General features: G+C 41.3%; 1 protein-coding gene across 7 annotated transcripts in view; it reads right to left on the reverse strand.

The window, feature by feature from the left end:
* The window catches only part of ATG7 (autophagy related 7), a 279,860-nt gene that overhangs the window by 238,953 nt on the left and 20,495 nt on the right, over window positions 1-20,412 (reverse strand). For 6 of the 7 annotated variants that reach the window (XM_045025201.1, XM_045025197.1, XM_045025199.1 and 3 more), the window contains exons 10-12: window positions 18,482-18,575; window positions 15,170-15,314; window positions 14,524-14,682 (exon numbers count right to left, since the gene is read on the reverse strand). In XM_045025201.1, coding sequence (XP_044881136.1) covers window positions 14,524-14,682; window positions 15,170-15,314; window positions 18,482-18,575 — 398 coding nt within the window. The remainder of the gene's footprint in view (window positions 1-14,523; window positions 14,683-15,169; window positions 15,315-18,481; window positions 18,576-20,412) is intronic. The other variant, XM_045025200.1, reaches the window with a different exon arrangement.

A 20,412-nucleotide genomic window follows, 5' to 3' on the forward strand; every position in this document is an offset into this window, starting at 1 on the left:
ACTGTTCCCTATCCCCTGCCCTCACCATCTCTTCACCTCCGCTTCATATCACACCTGCCCTTCCTACCCTCTCCTTCCCTGCCCAGCTCAGTTCACTCCCCTTTTCTTTCCGTTTCGCTGATCCCCACACATAAAGCCCTCTTCCCCTCAAAATTCACACCATGTTTGTCTCCATCACGTTGTTTACTCTGCTTATGTGTGTTGTGGGCAAGGACTGTCTATTGGTGTTTGTACAGTGCCTAGCACAATGGGACCCCACTCTTGGGTTGGTCCTCAGGCACTACCATAATAAACATAATTAATAACAATATACATTTTATCTCCACACCCATGCTAGCTTTTAAAACATATCACTTTAAATTAAGAAAAAGGTACTGCCAACAATATAGAGGTGGCAAAGTCTGTAGCTGTGGTTCCTTCCCTTTCCCCAATTGAGGGGAACCTCACCATGTAAAAGAGAATCTTAAAGCATTTTTTTGCTTAGTTTTTAAGGTGGTGAACTTTTAATTCTTCTCTTCTTGAAGATCTCCGTGAACATGTGAAGTGATGCAAACCATTTGGGTATGAAAACCATGGCTTTGAGTCCTTTGATACTTGGACGGAACCCAAATACATACACAGCCATGGAAGGGCTGCTGATAGCACTGGGGCCCCTGCCGGATCTCTCTCTCAGGAAACTCAATGGAATTGAAAGCAAAATGGTGTAGTAGACTAAGCACAAGGATAAGAAATGCCTGCATGCTAATCACAGCTTTGACAAGAAGTCAATGAAGGCTTAGGAATTAACTTGTAGAAGTGCCCATAACTCAAGTTGAAGTCAATGGGAGACTCGGGTGCTCTGCCTCTCTTGAAATCAGGCACTGACCCTTTCTGCCATCACATTCCCATCTGCAAAATAGGTGTAATAATAGGTAACTCAGTAGAAGGTTGTGATGATTCAGTAGTTAAGATCTGTAAAATGCTCAAATCCACCACAACGCACAAAAACTCTCCAGTATCCGGGTAGTGATCATAAACATGTGCATGTTGAGTGTCTCCACAGACTTTCATCTTATTTAAATAATTATCCCTCACAAAATGTATTTTAAAATCTTGGCAGCTGTGCTCAGACCTCAGCACAAGTAGCTGGACTCCAAATCCAATAGCAGGAGGCTGGGATGGACAGATAGGAAGGGTCTTAAAGATGTCTCACACATACTTTTCTTCACTGATATTGACACCTCAATAAATAGAGTTTTAAAAGCTGAACAATTATCCAAAACTGTACAAATTAAACAGGGGATGAAAATGAAACAGAATATTGTACTGCATTACATGTTATTTGGCCTTTTATTCACAAAATGGGATCCTTTTGTTCATATGTGCACTATCATAAAAATGAGTAATACATGCTGGAGTCTCCAATACTTCTTCACAGCTGATCAATTTTTTAATATTTAGTTCCAACTATCATATTCTTAAAAACAGAAACCTAATCTTAATGAAATATAATTTCTGGCACAGCCACCACCTCTTCTGAAGGCTACGATTAATTTTTCAGGAACACTGTCATTTTAGTAGCATTTCTAATTCCCCGCCTCACATAATTCATATCCCCCCCCTCAACAAAATAAATGCTTACTTCTGACGTGGACCATAAATAAAATCTAAGCTACAGGATAGTGTCACAGGTGAAACCCTTTGAAGAGATAAAGCAGGATTTCTGCATTAACCTAACTGGTCTGTTAAATGAACCTATGAACTTTTTCTCTATTGAATATGTTTTTACTGGAGACAGAATTCTGAAAACATATGCATTTCATGTTTGGATAGTCCAGGGAAGGGTATTACATAAAAATTATATGCTATAGGCCAATAATAGCCATAATGGCTATAGGAAAGCAGTCAATTATTTGAACGACTCAATGCATACCATACATTTGTCAAAAGGGCATAAGTTCATCAATCTTGCTATTCCACTGGTGTCTCTCTCTACTTGACAGTTAAATGTATCACTATAATTAGTATCTAACATTCTTTAAAAAAACTCAAGCTCTTTTTCAAAGGTTTCTGTTTTATTTGTAGTTTGTAAGAAATTGCTACTCTGCTTTTCAATGAGACAGGATATAAAATTAAGGCGTACAAAAGACAAAGGTTGAAACAGTGGCTGAGAGTTTTAAAGCCAGATCCAGCTTCCCCTTAGGAGTGAAACAATGGCTGGGGGAGAAAGACAAGGAGAGAGTCACCTAAAATTATTGTCCAGGCTTTTGAATACTCAAAGACGGTATTGGCTATTTCCTCACTGATATAAAATCCTGGATACCTAATCTATTTATTCACAAGTATTTATGCTCCTGAACAGGAATTTTGATAAAGCACCAGGACAATTTGCAGTAAACAGATGCAGTTCCATTCTGAGAACGCTAGTAAAAGAATCACTGTCTCCAGCTAACAGCAGTGTCACTGTCCAACTGTTCCAACCTAGACACTAAGACTCCACCCTACACTTATCAAAACCCTAGGGTAAGAATATGTGCTTGGCGTGTTACTCAAACATTGGACTAGGAATGGCTGTTGAGTAAGTAGATTTTTATCTGGCCAATGTCCTTTTAAATCTTTTGTTAATGTGACCCCTTCCTCCCCCGCACTTTGAGTGGACGTGGGATTCTTTACAGTAAGATCCCATGCACACACCTCAGTTAATCTGGCTGTGCACTAGGACCAGATTTTGACTCTTAGAAATTAAAAACAGGCAGTACTATGTCATATATACTATATGCAACACTGTTCTTGGTAGTCCATCGATCCGATGATGACAAATCTGAGCAAATCATCTATTGTTGGTCTCATGGTGTGCCCTCTGATGGCTATACAAGCCAATTCTAGAGGTGCACATTTGGCTGCAGACGGTGCATGGGAAGTTCGCAGTCAGTGGGTTGTGCGCTGCTGGTGCTCTGTGACGTCGTTCGCGTGCCTCTTGTAGACGCCGGCAGCGGTCTTCCTCAAAGACGATGCAGGTATTTCTGACTGTTGCACGCCACTGTGTTCTGTCTCAAGATTGGGCACTTTGTCTTGCCAGCGCATCTTCATGATGTTGCGCAGGCAACGCATGTGGAATGCTTCGAGCTGCTTGATTTGACGCCTATATAGTGTCCATGTTTCACACCCGTACAAAAGAGATGAAAGAACAGTAGCTCTGTACACAAGCAGTTTTGTTGACATCCGGATGTTGTGGTGGTTTAAAACTTTGACACGCAGATAGCCAAGTGCCTGGCTTGCTTTGGATATTCGTGCGTTGATCTCATTATCCCGTGATCCATCACGGGATATGACACTACCCAGGTATTTAAAGTTCTCCACTACTTTAAGCTGAGTGCCATCAATGGAGATACTTGGGACAGAAGCATTTGATCCAGGTACAGGTTGATGGAGAACTTCTGTCTTTCCGAGGCTGATATTAGTCCGAAGACTTGCGAGGCCTCGGCAAACTTGTTGACAATGTGCTGAAGATCATTTTCAGTGTGAGCCATGAGGGCACAGTCGTCGGCAAAGAGTGCCTCAAGAAGGAGTTTCTGCACTGTCTTAGTCTTTGCATTCAGGCGACGGAGGTCAAAAAGTGAACCATCATGCCGGTATTTCAAATATATACCTCGATCCAGATCTTTCATTGCATGGTTGAGGACGCATGCAAAGAACAGGTTAAATAAGACAGGAGCGAGAACACATCCTTGTTTTATGCCGTTGGTGATGTTGAAGGGGGCAGATGTGGCTCCATCAGACAATACTTCGCCTGTTATGCTGTCATGAAAAAGGCGTATAATCTGAACAAATTTTCTTGGGCAGCCAAGTCATGTTAGAATAGTCCAAAGGGCTTCCCTGTTGACGGTATCAAACGCCTTTGTCAGATCTACGAAGACAGCATACAGGTGCATGTTCTGTTCAATGCAATTCTCTTGTATTTGTCTGACAGCAAACATCATGTCGACTGTGCTCCGGACAGGTCAAAAACCACATTGACTTTCAGGTAGATTTGCCTCAGAAATACTGGCTATTAGGCGGTTCAAGATGATGCGGGCGATGATTTTCCCTCCAACGGAGAGGAGGGATATGCCTCTATACTTTCCACATTCTGCTTTGCTGCCTTTGTTCTTGAAAAGAGAGATAATAGTAGCGTCGCGGAGGTCCTGAGGTATGTTTTCATCCTCCCAGATGCTGATGATCACGCTGTGTAACGCTGCTAGTGCTGCTGGACCTGCTGCTTTGTATCTCTGTGCTGGTATCCCATCTTTTCCAGGAGCTTTTCCTGAACTCATCTGGCTAACAGCTTTCTTAATCTCATCTATAGTGGGCAGAGTTAAGATCTGTCAGAGCAGGTTGTTGTGGAATTTCACTGAGGATGTTATTATTCACGGTTGATGGTCTATTGAGAAGGTTGCTAAAGTGTTCTCACCATCTTTCGTTGATGCCTTCTTTATCTTTAATCAGTGTTGTGTTGTCTGATGAGAGCAGTGGGGTGGTCCTTAGTTTTTAAGGTCCATAGACAGTCTTAATAGCACTGAAGAACATCTTTGAGTTGTGGGTCTCAGCATAGTGCTCGATTTCTTTGGCTTTGCTCTCCCACCAGTTGTCTTGTATCTGACGGAGGTCCTTCTGTGTTTTGCTCTGAAGGTACTTGAAATGGTCCCATTTGGAGACTGAGGAGGGATCATTCTGCCATTCGATAAAGGCTTTTCTCTTTACTTCCAGAGCTGAGCATATTTCTTCTTGGTTCCCATCAAACCAATCCTGATGTGTTCTTTTCTTTGGTCCAAGAGATGTTATTGCTGTGTCAGTCACCATTTGCTTGAACTGGTCCCACTTTTCGGTTGCAGTACCGATCAGTTGTCCGTGGGATGTCAGTTTGTCATCAAGACTCTTCTGAAAGTTGTTGAAACATTGAGCATCCTTCAGTTTGGCTATGTTGAAAGCAGATCGCACATGCTTAGGGCGTTTGTGCCGAGAGGGAGCGATGTAAAGTTGGAGAGACGTCCTGACTAATCTGTGGTCTGTCCAGCACTCTGCGCCTCGTATTACTCTGGTGATCATTACGTCTCGGATGTCTCACCTTCTGACTATGGCATAATCTATCAGATGCCACTGTTTGGACCTAGGGTGCATCCACGTCGTTTTGTATTTATCCGCTTGTTGGAACAGAGTGTTGGTAATGGTCAGGTCATTTTCAGAACAAAGGCTCAAAAGGAGTAGTCCATTGCTGTTCATTTTGCCTACACCATGTCCCGGTTACTCCTTTCCAGTTCTCGTTGTCAGCCCCAACTCAGGCGTTGAAATCTCCAAGTAGGAGTAGTTTGTCTGTTACAGGTGTGGCCTTGATTAGTCTGTCGAGATCTTCATAGAATTGTTCCTTTGAGTTGTCAGAGCATGTTAGAGTGGGTGCATACGCACTAATGATGGTGGCATGACGTTTGGCATTTAGTGGGAAGCGTAGTTTCAGCAATCTTTCATTGATACCCACTGGAAGGTCTGGGAGTTGATGCATCAATGAGGTTTTTATTGCCAGACCAACTCCATGTATTCTGTCTTCTGTCTCAGTCTTACCCTTCCAGAAGAAGGTGTAACCACTTCCTGTTTCGCTCAAGAAACCTTCCCCAGGCAATCTTGTTTCGCTTAATGCCGCTATATCAATGATGTAGCGGGCTAGTTCTCGAGCAATGAGAGCTGTCCTTCTCTCAGGTCTTGCAACAGCTTCTCGATCCATGAGGGTATGAACATTCCATACACCAATGGTAAGTTTTCTCAAATTTTTCTTTTGGTTTCGGCCACAGATTGGGTTAAACTGCCAGCCGTGGCTTGCTGGCCAGCTGTTGTAGGACAGGCAATTTTTAGGCCACCTTTTCTAGGCCCCTCCCTTACTAGGGTGAGCAGTCATCTGAGCAGCCCTCTTTAGGACATGCAACACTGTACATATTCAGTGCGCTTTATTTCTCCGTGTTTACACCCTTAGCACTGTATGTGTATTTTATAATTGGATGGAGGGCATACAGCTGTGACAAAGACTTATATACAATATAGATTTAAGACAACAATTAAACTAAACGATTAATTCAACAGCAAAAATACACATTACCACAGAGTTAACATTACTTGGGGGTATGTCATCCCTTGTAGAATGTTGCGTTGAGCAAAATTCAAACTTCTGAAAACCAGGAAATTCACAGTTAAGGTTGCCCATTCCCTCTTTCAGCAATGCCCATATATGCCCCATTAAAACACACATCTTTATTCTGCCAATCCCAATTGGTAAAATGTACAAGCTCTTCATCTCCTTTTACAACCCGTTCACTCTTACCACCAAGCAATTTTAACTTTGTGTTAAATGTAGTTTTTGACACTGAATTTCCTATTTTTTTAAACATGAAAAATATGTTGGCAGAAATTACTAGTCACTTAGGCAGATATACATCTCATGTCCCACAATCGGCATATTGAGCCAGCCACAGCAGCCCTGATTCAACAAACCTCCCCAACCATGTCTGGAATAAAGGGTGGGGGGTGGGGGGGGAGAATCAAAGCAGCAAACAAAACAAACAAATCAAACAACTGTGAAATGTTTACTCAGGAAAGTTTGTGTGTGTATAAAGAGACAAGTTTTGCTCAAGTGTGAGATCTGAACAAAAGCAAAATTGTGTTTCCTTTCACTGGCAAAGTGTTTGTTTTATTTTATTTTTAAAAGTACTAATATGAGTGCTGTAGAATTATTACAGACTCATGTGGTATAATATTTGTGTATTTTCCCATTTTGCCAGACACAAAAAGGTTGCTGGTAAGGTTTAGCTCATAAGGTCTTTGTGGCAGAGGCTGTCATTTCCTATTTGGCTGTACAGTGCCTGACACAATGGAACTACAGGTGCTTGAGGCTTCAGGTGGTACTGCATGAAAATAATAATAATAATAATAATAATAATAATAGGGTGCGTGTAAACATCTGCAGCAACCCAAGAGTTAAAATAAAATACAAACAGCTTTCATTTCTCATAATTAGATAACTCATCTCAAATCTATTGCCAAATGTATTACTTGGAATGGCAGTAGGGAATTTGTAATTCCATAATTATTCATCAATCAAGAAATAGAAGCAGAAAAGAAATATGCTGGTACAGCTGAGTACATCAGTCCTTGGAATAATTAAAACATATTTCCAAAACTTTAGAAAGAAACTTCTTTATAAGGTCTACTTAATTGGGTAGGGTATGAGCAGCTGTAACAGAGCAATGTCACACAGTTTATGCTTCTCAATAATATTTAAAACACCCTTATTTTTATTATTAATAATGAAGGGAGATAGGAGAAATTAATAATAATTAGAAAAGGAGTTGAATACATTCATATATTAAAGAATCATTCCATGACTGGCTGGATATCATATAAAAGTCAAATGTGAAGTTTAATTATCTCAAACATACATTTACAGCAATATTTTCCCATAGTTAATTCCTTTCTGCAGGATTCTGTAGGAAACAGGAGGCAAGACAGCATAAGTCATGTGTCAGAATTGCCCACTCCCCTCTCAACATTGCTTGTATACCCACACAGGACCAGATATTCAGGTGTGCTCTGCAGTTTCTACTGCCACAGTCATGGCCAGATCTACAAAAGAATTTGCTATCCCATGTGATGAGCTCTTTTGAAAATCTGTACCCAGACGCGAGTGCTGATCTCTTATGGAAATCTGCATAGCCACTGTGTGTATGCACATTTCTTACCCTGTTCCTCCACAGGTCTTGGGACACATGAATAATTTTATTAAAAGTATCCCCCCTTCACCAACTGTCTGCCCAGTATCTTATGTTCACATGTTCAGTTTCAAAATACTAAATTGATACCTAAAACAAGGGACACCCTTTAGGAGCCAGGCCCCACATTTCCACCAGCCTTTTTAGTCTCTGGCCTATAACCAAAGAGTGGTGAGGAAAAAATGCCAAAGTCTAACAGACATTTTCACAATTCAGCTTGTCACGTTCCTTACAAAAACAGGATATTCTTAATTATCTTTGTCATAAGGCCACCTTTTCTCACCTCATGTTAACAACATAATGGAAGTCAGGTGGGACATCGGAGGGAACAGGGCCCAGCCCTCTAGACAAGGCCACAATGGATACAGTGTGCAGAATGGTTAATGGTTTCAAGCATATAGGAAGCTGAATTCATTAGAGTAATAATGAGTACTGACATAATTTGAAGATATTAAGGACACAGTTCAAGATGAGAAAAATATCTGGAAAGCCCACATGGTTATGGGATTCAGAAAAAAGTCATAACTTGCAGCAGCTAAACCAAGAAGAAATACAGACATCTGAAGTATAAATGGAGCATTACAGACTATTTATGAGAAGAGAAGAGAAGAGAAGAGAAGAGAAGAGAAGAGAAGAGAAGAGAAGAGAAGAGAAGAGAAGAGAAGAGAAGAGAAGAGAAGACTATGTCGCTTTTGAGAACAATGTTTTAAATTACATGGATCACATGAACTGAATACTTGAGTAATCCCTATTATTGGCCAAATTCTACTTCTAATTGTTCAATATCAATCTTGAAAAATAATGTAGAAGCTAAATGTGGACAACAGGGGACATTAAAAATATACAGAAGTTTGCTCTCACACCTGGAATCAGGATAATACTATTTCACACTTTAAAAAAAGCTTTACTATTTAGAAGATATAATACCTGCAAAAATATAGATAAACATTTTAATAAGATAGGTAATAAATCCTGTGAACAGTCTTGTATGCATGCTCCACAGAGAGGAAGAAGGCATAAAAATACATATTCAGTGTAATACACAAGATCCCCTCCTGCCTTAACCTCTCACCTCACATAGTAGAATTGTGTTATGTTACTACTTTACATTTCACTTCTTCCCCCCCAACCCTTCCCAGATTACATGCACTCTGACAACCCCCAACGCTTCCTTTTTAATAGCATTTGCTGTTTGAATGTCATGATTCTTTTACAAATGTTAGGAAAGATGCCTGTTATATCCTTGGGGCAGCCGGTGTAGGAAGCAATCACTTGAGGCCAGAGAGCAGGCAGCTAACCAAAACCTCCATTTTATTTACATATATACAGAGAGCACCTCAGCCGGTTGAAACCGGTTGAGCTAACCCATAATAAGCTAACTCAGTTGCCATAGCAACAAAACCATGACAACCAAATACACAACATATTCCTCCCCCCCTAATAAGAACATCCCCTAAATAAAACACACACTAGACTAGAGAAGGAGGGTAGACTGCCTCCATTCCCGGCTAAACCCTGGGGATTATTTTGCCCCATAACCGTGGGTTCGCCCTAGCTAAAGATCCAGCCGATGAGGAGGCCTTCTGTCTCTAGGTGGATTACGGCGAACTACTGGTGTTATTGCACCCGAAAGCACTAGGGGCTCAGGGTCCGCAGCACGAACAGGTGAGGAGGTGGTATCAGCTCGTGCTGGGCAAAGGGGTATCTCAGCCGCCGGCAGTAATGGAGGAGAACAGTCAGAAACAGGTGACTCGTGATTCGATCCCTCACCAGAAGAGGTGAAGTCAGACCCCTCAACTGCAGATGGGTCCTGAGGACTGGCATGACCTGGCAACAGCTGATCTACATGTCGCCGCCAGGTAAGATTCTCTGCAGTCCGGACTGTGTAGGAAACAGGTCCTGTTTGAGTGATGACTGTGGCCGGAACCCATTTAGCTCTGGAAGTATAATTCCGAGCCAAAACTGGCTGTCCCGGGCTAAAGGTTCGGTCTTTTGCTCTGGGTGCCCGTCTGATGACTTGATATTGCTGCTGATGTTGCACAATTTGTCGGGGTTCAGAAGGTTTCAGCAGATCAAAGCAAGTGCGCAGCTGTCGTCCCATCATTAGAAAGGCCGGAGATGCGTGGGTCGTAGCATGAGGTGTGTTTCTGTAGGAAAGTAAAAAGGTATCCAGACGCTTTTGAATGGAGTGTTGTCCCCTTACTGATTTCAAAGCGTTTTTCATTGTCTGCACAAATCTTTCAGCTAATCCGTTGGTGGACGGATGATATGGTGCTGACGTGATGTGGTGTATCCCATTTGCTTTCATAAAGTTTTGAAACTCCTGAGAAACGAACTGCGGTCCGTTGTCGCTCACAAGTTGTTCTGGCAGACCAAAACGACTAAAGAGTCCTCGTAGTTTTTGGATAGTACTCTCTGCAGAAGTGGACTGCATTATAGAGACTTCTGGCCATTTAGAATGGGCATCTATTGCCACCAAGAACATGCTTCCTTCAAGGGGGCCAGCAAAGTCAACGTGAATACGTTGCCACGGGTTTTCAGGCCAGTCCCATGGGTGTAGGGGTGCCCACTGGGGTGCATTCCTCACACCCTGACATGACATACAAGCTTTTGCCTTCTCTTCAATAGCGCTGTCCAGTCCAGGCCACCAAAAATAGCTTCGTGCAATTTCCTTCATGCGCACTATTCCACAGTGACCGGAATGTAGCTGTTCTAACATCTGTGATCTCAGTGGTGGTGGAATAATGACATGTCTCCCCCACAACAAACAACCAGATTGGACCGATAACTCCGTCCGCTTGGACATGTAGGGAACAAGGTCGGATGAGACCGGAGAGGTTTGTCGAGATGTTCCATGCATCACCAGGTCCATAACGTGGGACAATACTGGGTCAACGCGAGTTGCCTTCTTTATCTGAGTAGCAGTGATGGGTGTATTCTCTACCTGTTCAAAGTAGAAGATTTCCTTGTGGGCACTATCTTGGTGTTTGACCGGCAAAGGCAACCTTGAGAGGCCATCTGCATTGCCGTGTAGAGTGGATTTCTGATATTTGATTTCATATGTGTGTGCTGAAAGTAACAATGCCCAACGTTGCATACGACTAGCAGCTAATGGGGGAATGCCTGTGTAAGGTCCAAAAATTGATGTCAGAGGTCGATGGTCTGTGAGAAGAGTAAATTTTCGCCCAAACAGGTACTGATGAAACTTCCGAATTCCAAAAACAATTCCTAATGCCTCACGTTCGATTTGGGCGTAGTTAGTTTCTGCTTTGCTTAGAGTGCGTGAAGCAAAAGCAATAGGTCTCTCTTCTCCTGAAGGCATAATATGTGACACGACTGCTCCCACTCCATAAGGGGAGGCATCGCAGGCCAATTGCAGTGGTAAGGATGGATCAAAGTGCGTTAGAACTTCAGAATTTAGCAAGGCTTCCTTAGCTTTGTTAAACGCAACATCACAGGCTTCAGTCCACTTCCAGGCCTTGTTCTGCCCAAGGAGCTCATGAAGTGGTTTTAGCAGTGTGGCTAACTGTGAGATGAACTTTCCATAATAGTTCAGGAGTCCTAGAAACGAGCGCAGCTGGCTTACATTTCGAGGTGGGGGAGCCTCCACAATAGCTTTAACTTTTGCAGGGGCCTTATGAAGACCTGCAGAATCAATGATATGTCCCAAATATTCAACAGAGGGCTTGAAGAATTCACACTTGTCTTTGCGAACTCGTAGGCCATACTCTTCCAGTCTTTGTAGGGTAGCCTCTAAATTCTTTAAGTGATCCTCTTCATTTCTTCCAGTGACCAGGATATCATCCAGATAGCACTGAACTCCTGACAAGCCACACAAGATCTGGTCCATAGCCCTCTGGAACAGGGCGGGAGCAGATGTTATTCCGAAGGGTAGACGACAGTATCGATAAAGCCCCTTATGAGTCACAATAGTCAACAGCTCTTGGGACTTTTCATCGACGTGCATCTGTAAGTATGCTTGACTCAGATCAATCTTACTGAACTTTTGTCCCCCAGCCAGGCCTGCGAAGAGGTCATCGATGCGGGGAAGCGGGTATTGCTCTGCACACAACACTGGGTTGACAGTGACTTTAAAATCACCGCAAATCCGGAGAGAGCCATCTTTCTTCACGATTGGAAAGATAGGAGTGGTCCATGAGCTATGGGTAACTGGTATTAGGACTCCATTGGTGACCAGGCGCTCCAGGTTTGCTTCAACTTTTGGCCTGATGGCATATGGCACAGTTCGGGCTTTCAGATATTTTGGTGGACTGCCAGGTTTAATGTTCAATGTCACAGTGATTCCCTTCATACTTTCCAAATCATCTCCAAAAACAGCAGCATGTTTCCTTAGTATAGGGGTTAGACTGGTTTCTTCTTTAGTCATCCGGTGCACTTCTGCCCAGTTCAGTTGAATCTTCCCAAGCCAAGACCTACTCATTAAGGCTGGGTAGTTACCTCTCACCACAAACAGTGGCAATTTAGCCACCTGTCCATTGAGCTCCACCTTAACATCAATAGTGCCCAGCATAGGCACAGCTTCTCCCGTATACGTCTTCAGAACAGTTTTTGTTGCCTTAAGCGGAAGATGCTGTAGCTTTTCTTTATACACAGTCTCGGAGATCAGTGAGACGGCTGCACCGGTGTCCAGTTCCATGCGTATACGTTTGCCATCCAATAACGGGGTTACCCAGTATTCATGTGAGCCCATTGCCAAAGACAAAACATGCAGTGGCACTTCCTCTTGCGATGAGGTGTCACCTTGATCATTCTGGGTCTGCTCTAGGGTATGCAGGGTTCCTCTTTTTGTCGGCCAGACCACAGGCCTCTTTTTCTTTTGTTTACAGGCACACTCAATGTGTCCCTTTTTGCCACAGTGTCGACACACCAGGTCCTTACACCAGCATTCTGATGCCTGGTGACCCGGCTTACCACAGCGGTAACATTCTTGACTCTGCACAGTTTTGTGGGTCGGTTCTTGTGACACTTTTTGCACCCTAGGGGGTGCACCGATGTATTGTGCCTCCCTTGTAGCCAGTTCCATGGAGACAGCAATATCAACAGCCTTCTGTAAGGTAAGCTGAGCCTCTGTCAGTAGGCGCTTCCGTATAGCTTCACTGTACAGGCCACACACTAACCTGTCACGCAGGGCATCATGTAACATTTCTTTAAATTCACAGTGTTCTGCTAGCTTTTTTAAAATGGCTACAAATTGTACAACTGTTTCATCTTCCTTTTGGTCTCTTTTGTGGAACCTATATCTTTCAGCAATTACCAGTGGTTTTGGGGAGAAATGAGACCCCAGGATTTCCACAATGTCACTGTAAGATTTAGTCTCAGGCTTAACAGGGTGTAGTAAGCTGCGTAGCAGAGAGTAGGTTTTAGCCCCTACAACAGTTAAGAATATTGGCACCTTCTTCGCTTCTGTAATGTCATTTGCAATACCAAAAAGCTCAAAACGCTCAGTATACACATGCCACTGCTCTGTATTCTCATCAAAAGGCTCCAGGGGCCTGGTCAGAGTAGCCATGATTTTTAGTTTCACTTTCACAGTCAGTGCAACAAGCAGCTTTTTTGTTTGTTTGTTCTTTACCTTAACTTCTACTTCCTTCTGTTACTGGAGCAGCACCGGAGTCTCACCCTCGTCGCCAGTGTTATATCCTTGGGGCAGCCGGTGTAGGAAGCAATCACTTGAGGCCAGAGAGCAGGCAGCTAACCAAAACCTCCATTTTATTTACATATATACAGAGAGCACCTCAGCCGGTTGAAACCGGTTGAGCTAACCCATAATAAGCTAACTCAGTTGCCATAGCAACAAAACCATGACAACCAAATACACAACAATGCCCATATTTATTCAAAATCACGCAATCCTCCATTCTGAAGAAGGTTTCAGAAGAAGCTGTTTTTACTGACTATTGTGAACTCCAACCCTGTAATTCCAATGTCTAATAATAATTCTGCTCTCAACAAACAAAAAGATCCAAATCCATTGGTCCAATGGTGTTCCATCTAACTTAGATACATTGGCCGAGATACAAAATTTAAGCCCAAATGATGTTGCTAAGTTAACCAAGCTTTAGTGAAATATTTTGCCAAATCATTATTTCTAATACTTTGACCACTGTAAACACACTTTCTAATTTCTTTTGGACACCTTCAGCATTTGTTGCCATGTCTCAAGGGTCATGTATTCATATGGGCAAACACTGACCCTGCTAACACTTATCCACATAATTAACTACATGTATGAACAGCCCCACTGAACTCAATGCAGGTAGTCAGGTGTATAAACTTATCTACATACGTGTTTGCATGGATGAGGACTATGAATATATTTCCAGTAAAGCTTGTGGGGAAAATGTAACTGCTCCAAATTTAAATCAACATCTTTTGTATCTTTGTAACTCTATTCCCTATTGTTATATCAAATCATTTTCTGAACCTTTCCCAAATGTCTGAAAACAACAGCAGTTCATCTCTTGATCTAATAGAAAACTATGTATTTCAGACTATTCAATGACAATTAGGCTACTTACTATTTAAAAAAAATAAAAAGTTAGGGAGAAAACCAGCCTAGAAGAAAACACTTTCAGATTTAGAAGGAAACAATTCCAAATCTGCATTTTAGTTTCCTGCTCCCTTTTTCTTTTTAAGCATTAACATGAGCAGAGCAAAGGTATACCATGGAGCTATTTAAGGCCAGCTGTCTTCTCAATATGTTGAGATGTAACCACCAAAATATCTTACTTACCACTCCTGGAAATATTTTTTGCAGTCTGTCTGCTGCCGCAAGTGCCTTGGGCTTCCCACCACCGAGACAATCTTCAAACTCATATAAAGGCTGCCGTACAGGGTTGGAATAGGAGATCTTTGCATTGTCCACAAATGTGATCTGTCTGACTCCCCATCCCTAAACAAACAAAAAAATCCAAGTAATTGGTAATGACTAATTTAACACTGTAAGACTTTGGTTCAAAGGACGTAACAGAAACCCCTTTGAGTCTATAGCATTAAAAGCATAAGTGGACTTTTGTTCACAATTCAAATTCTATGTTTAACTGCAGATTAAGTTATTACAGTTTTAGAAGCTAACTATAGTAAAATTCCTTTTGATCACACTGAACTGTCTCTCACTGGCACAATTATTTATTTCAAATATTTTGGTTTGAATTTGATTTTGTGAACCCATTTGTTATTTTATTCAGGACAAATTGGCACTTTGTATATGGGCAGTTTTTAATTTAAAAAAAACATAAAACTGCAATATTTCTGTGATACACACATATCACATACATATGTTGATTTCATTGTATTCTTCCATTCTTTAGCACAAGGATGAAAAAAGCAACCTTTATGAGAGACATCAGGTTACCTTCAGGAGTAACTCTGGTACTTACCATTAAGGTTCTGGCTACACAACAACCCAGCGTACCAGCTCCTAGCAGCAGACACTTAGAAGACACAACCTTCTCCAGGTCAAGAGTAGGCACCAACCGCCAGCACATCAATTTAAGATTAAGATCCACAGACGACTCAGCTAACCTATATAGAGAAATAAAAACAAACAACATCATCATTCCTGAATACTCTCTAATGCAGCACTGGCCTTTTGTTCTAACTAAGCACTGGTTCTCAATTTTTATTTATTTATTTATTTTGAGGGGTGGGGAAGAGGACTGGAGCTCCCCCCACTCACTGCCCCATATCCCTTCATGATATACCCCACCAGTTGCTATTATCTCTCTCTTTTTCTGTCCATTTGATCTCAGTTCAGTTTTTCTTCTCTTTTTAAATCCCGTCTTTTCTCTATATATTTTTAAATTTATTTTTCACTGACTTTTTTGTTTCTCAGTCTCCTTCTCTCCTGCCCAGCAGACCACAAGATTACATTCTGTCTGTCTGAAGTTTTTACATGTCTCCCATCAATGAAGTATCTGATTACATCACAATCCTGAATGTACTTAGCCTATATTTAGTCATAATCCTTACTGTATTTATCGTTTAGGTAGGAAAGTATTATTATCCCCATTTTACAGATGGGGAACTGAGGCACACAGGGAATAAGTCACAACGGTTACACAGGAAGTCTGTGTCGGAACAGGGAATTGAACCTGTGTCTCTTGGGTGTTAGGCTAGCATCCTAACCAATGGATCATCCTTCTCTACAGGCAAAAAGAAGATAAGCACCTTTGAAGGTTCTCTAGTGAAGGGTGCATGCGCTCACATGACTGACCTAAGCAGCACGGATGCAAAATGGAAAAGCTTGGGCTAGCAGGCTACATGCGAGCTCTTCCTCTCACAGCCACCTGTGCCTAGATACTACAGAGCTAAATGCAGATATACAACAGAGAAATCAATTTATTTTGCATATCTGTATCTAAATGATCTTTAGAGGAGGACATCCAAAGTTGGGAAACATTGCACTAGCTAATGAAATAGCTAAAGCAGTATACAGTATGAGCATCTCTAAGAATACTTAAAATGAAAAGTAAAAAAATCACAGAGTCTGCTTCTGCATAACAATCCATGCTACGCATAAAGAACCTTGTCAACGGATTTGACATTAATCAGTCCATGCAATTTACTCTCATATACTTTGGGAATTCTTAAAGATACTATGCATAAATTCTATTAAACATTTTGCTAATCAGATACATAGTAATAAAAAAGAAGGTAAAGATGAAGTGTTGTGCCAGCAGCATTATTTACCTACACAAATTTTGATATTCTATCCTATTGTCATCTCATACAACAATCAATACACCAAAAACAGTAACGCAATAAACTTTTATAAAAATCTTTACTGTGGTTCTTACAAATGAATTAGAAAGATGCTGAAACAAGAACAAGAAGACAATCAGTAACTGCCCTATTTTTAAAAACTTACTCCCTAGGTATTTGACAAGATTGCCATTAAACATATACTTCATGCTAGGAAAAATCGTATACTCCAGAGGCCCATAAGTTATAAACCAAAATAGGCAGTCCATGAAAATGACATTTAGTTTCATAGAGTTTAAGTGCAGAAGGGGCATTAGATCATCCAGTCTGACCTCCTCAATAGCACAGATCATTATATATTTCATTCAAGTACTCCTATATTAAGCCCAGTGACACTAGTTGGAGTAAAGCATTTCAATTCTCAGGTGCCACAGGCAGAAAACAGGAGAGATCACGATGCCACCAATGCTCAAGGCCTCTGCAAAGGCAGGGAAGTGATGAGGTGAGATATCCCCAGATGATTCTAGCAGGCAATCCACGTCCCATGCTGCAGGGAAACGTGGAGAAAATTGATTTAATTACTTTGGATTAAGTCCAAAGTCCATGGAAGTTAATGGAATTGGATCAGGCCCGTAAAGTCTGCTGAATAAGACGCTGACCCACATTTTATATTCCAAAGTGAACAGCCTCTGACCCAAGTTTGAAATGAGAAGTGACCTTTCACCTCAGATTCCATCCAAATGCCACAGGTAATTTGTCCCATCCCCTAGCCTTCTACTTTGTTAAATTCTTTCTCTGATGCCCCTCAGCCAGTCACCGTCACACTGCACAAGAATTATTACACATGCCTTTCCTCCAGAGTGCAGTATTTATTGCTGTGTGGACGCTTTAAAGGATACCAAAGCAGTTAACCAGTTTCATTTGCAGCCTATGTTGGATTTGCTGGCTGGGCAATGTACCAGGCTTTTAAAGTTCTGAGCAGAGCAGATCACAGCAGCTTATCCATAAGGGAGATAAATGATACATAACATATACAGGAGCCTTCTTTCTGCCAGAACCAGCCCTCCTTACACTCAGCATGGTCCTCTCTTTCAGTCTCACATAAGTCTTGATTTGTTTTTATCACCTCTTCTTTGCAGAGGGCTCCACTACATTACATCCAGTCATTGTGTACAGCTATGCATCATACACTCATTTTTTTGTCTCTTACTTCCAACTTCTCCTCAGGTAGGGCTATGTGCAGCTTCTCCTCAGGAAGGGCTATGTGCATCTTTTCTACCTCTTCCATCATTCACTTGATGTAGTGTACTCAGAGGTAGAGGGAGTGGAAAACTATCCATAAAATTAAAACTGTTCAATATTGCAAGGTGCTAAACACCCTCAACTTCCACTGACTTCAGCAGGAGTTGAGGGCATGTACTTTCTCACAGGAGAATTCTGCAGCCTGAACAATCAAAACCTAAGGGCACAATGATGGAAGTTACCAAGGCCACATGCTTAACAGCAGTCAACCTGTTCTTATGTCTTGCCAGCCATTAAGTAAATTGTGAGTCTGCACTGATAAAAGTTAAACTAAAAAGGAAGGACAATAAGTAAAATCACAGAATTCAACAATACAAACATAGGTCTATGCACAGAAACACAGCTACAAAGAAATACAGCTTGCATTCAACTTAACTTTAAAAAGTAACTAATCTGGATTTCCAAATTAGAGCCCCACCCTGGAAGCACCTATTACTAGGCATGGTGCTTTCTACTCTGTGAAGTTCCACTGTCAATGGGACCTTTCATGGGAGTATGCATTGCACCTGGTAAAAATGGATGGCAGGATTGGGCACTAACATTGTCACAACTATATTTTCTTATCTGACAAAGCACATTTAAGATCCAGGTAGCCTTTGGACCTTACATTCTCGCTCCCCATGCCCTCAAAGCCTGGTATATTTCAGGCATGATCAGATTATAAATGTTTTTAAACCACCACATACCTTTTAGGATCCATACATTCGCTGAGATTCACCATTCTTGGACCCATGCCTCCTTTTTGGTTTTTCTCCCATCCAACAGCTTTTGGACAATCTACTTTTCAGAAAAAAACAAACAAAAAACTCCATGATATTAAAAATCTAAATTTCACCTTGCCAAACAAAAAACAAAACAAAACAACCCACCTTTCCCAAAACTGTCAATTCATTAAGGATGTTAAATAACAGAACTCTTCACTGCAATAGAGATTCTATTGTATGGCAAAAAATTGGTAGAAAGTGTCCCTTTTTTCATATTGTGTGCACTGCACACTGCTTTTTGTTTATTCTAGTGTTTTAAAACATGTTAGTTGAAAAGTCTTAGCTAACATGCTTTTAGATGTAGCTTGTTTTCCTAGTCTAGACAGAACCTCTAACATACTGAACCTAAATAGACTCAGCTGCACCTAATTAGTTTCCAGCTGTGAGTGTCTCCCTGCGCTGTCTCTGGACTCTGGCTGGGATTTAACCATCAAAATCCCAGGCCATTGTCAAGACAGATGGGTCTTCTCCTAAGGACACCATTGGGACAGGGGACAGCAGGAATCTAGATCCCCTCAAGAGAGTACCAAAAATCTTGTTCACCCACAGATATGTGCTTATATCAGCTTTTAAACTGAAACCTCCTGTATGTGATTATTAAATTTGGCATCTACAGATGTGTACTAGGCACTTTAGAAACAGAAAGAAGACATGGGAAGGAGTGAGAGAAGGGGAGGAGAAAGGTTACAAAAACAAGAATGTGTGGTTCTTTTGATCAGCAATATTTAATATTACAGATGGAGACTGAAAATGTAAGCTTGTTAACTGGCTATTATAATACCTACACTGATCTTTCCCAATTATTTGTTAAGCTTCTTATAAGTAATAAATAACAGTGTGATTCTCAGAGCTAGAAGAGAGGCATATGAATCAGAACATCTGTGTTCTATTCCCAGCTCTGACAAAGACTAGCTATGGTCCTGATCCTGCAAAGAGTTACACTCATGTTTAAAGTGGTGCATATGCATGATTGTCTGCAGGACTGGGGGCTAAGTGACCTTGGACAAGTCACTTCACTTCTCCATGACTTGGTGTCCCTATCTGTAAATGGGTATAATACCACTCGCTGACCTTGCATGGATGGTGACTTTTGTTTTAACTATTATTTGTGAAATACTCTGAGACCCTCAGATGAAAGGACCTATAAATAGTTTTGTTCTGTTCTGATGCAATATTATCAATAGCAACTGAGTCCTGGTTTCCCAAATTTCCAATGCATTGCTCTAATTTCCTTCAGGTCTTAATACCACAAAATACAGATACAAAAACACCCCAAACTCCAAACATACCAAAATTGTGATTTTTATGGTTTTATAAAGCCACTTTGTACTCTCATAAGTACCTTGTTTCACGCACTTAATATGACTGTGTGTATTTTTGGTAGTCTAGTGATTAAACACACTTTTAATAAGAAATGACAACGTACATTAATAATGTATGCACTGTGACAGCAATTACCCGTTGCTGTATCATGCTTGTAATTAAAATGAGAGCATAAAGGCTCGGTGATTACACCAAAGAACCTTACTCTCAAAGTAAATTATCCTCTTTCCTTCTAGAAAATAAAACTATTTTCTTCAGAAATACATTTGAATAATTTAAGATGCACTAAAACAATGAGGAGTCCAGTGGCACCTTAAAGACTAACAGATTTATGAGGGCATAAGCTTTCATGGGTAAAAAACCCACTTCTTCAGATGCATGGAGTGAAAATTACAGAAACAGGCATAAATATATATTGGCACATGAAGAGAAGGGAGTTATCTTACAAGTGGCGAACCAATGTTGAAGGCTAAGTTAGTCAGGGTGGATGTGGTCCACACCAAATAACTGATGAGAAGGTGTCAATACCA

Source organism: Mauremys mutica, chromosome 7 (assembly GCF_020497125.1).
Source record: "Mauremys mutica isolate MM-2020 ecotype Southern chromosome 7, ASM2049712v1, whole genome shotgun sequence".
NCBI lineage: Eukaryota > Metazoa > Chordata > Testudines > Geoemydidae > Mauremys > Mauremys mutica.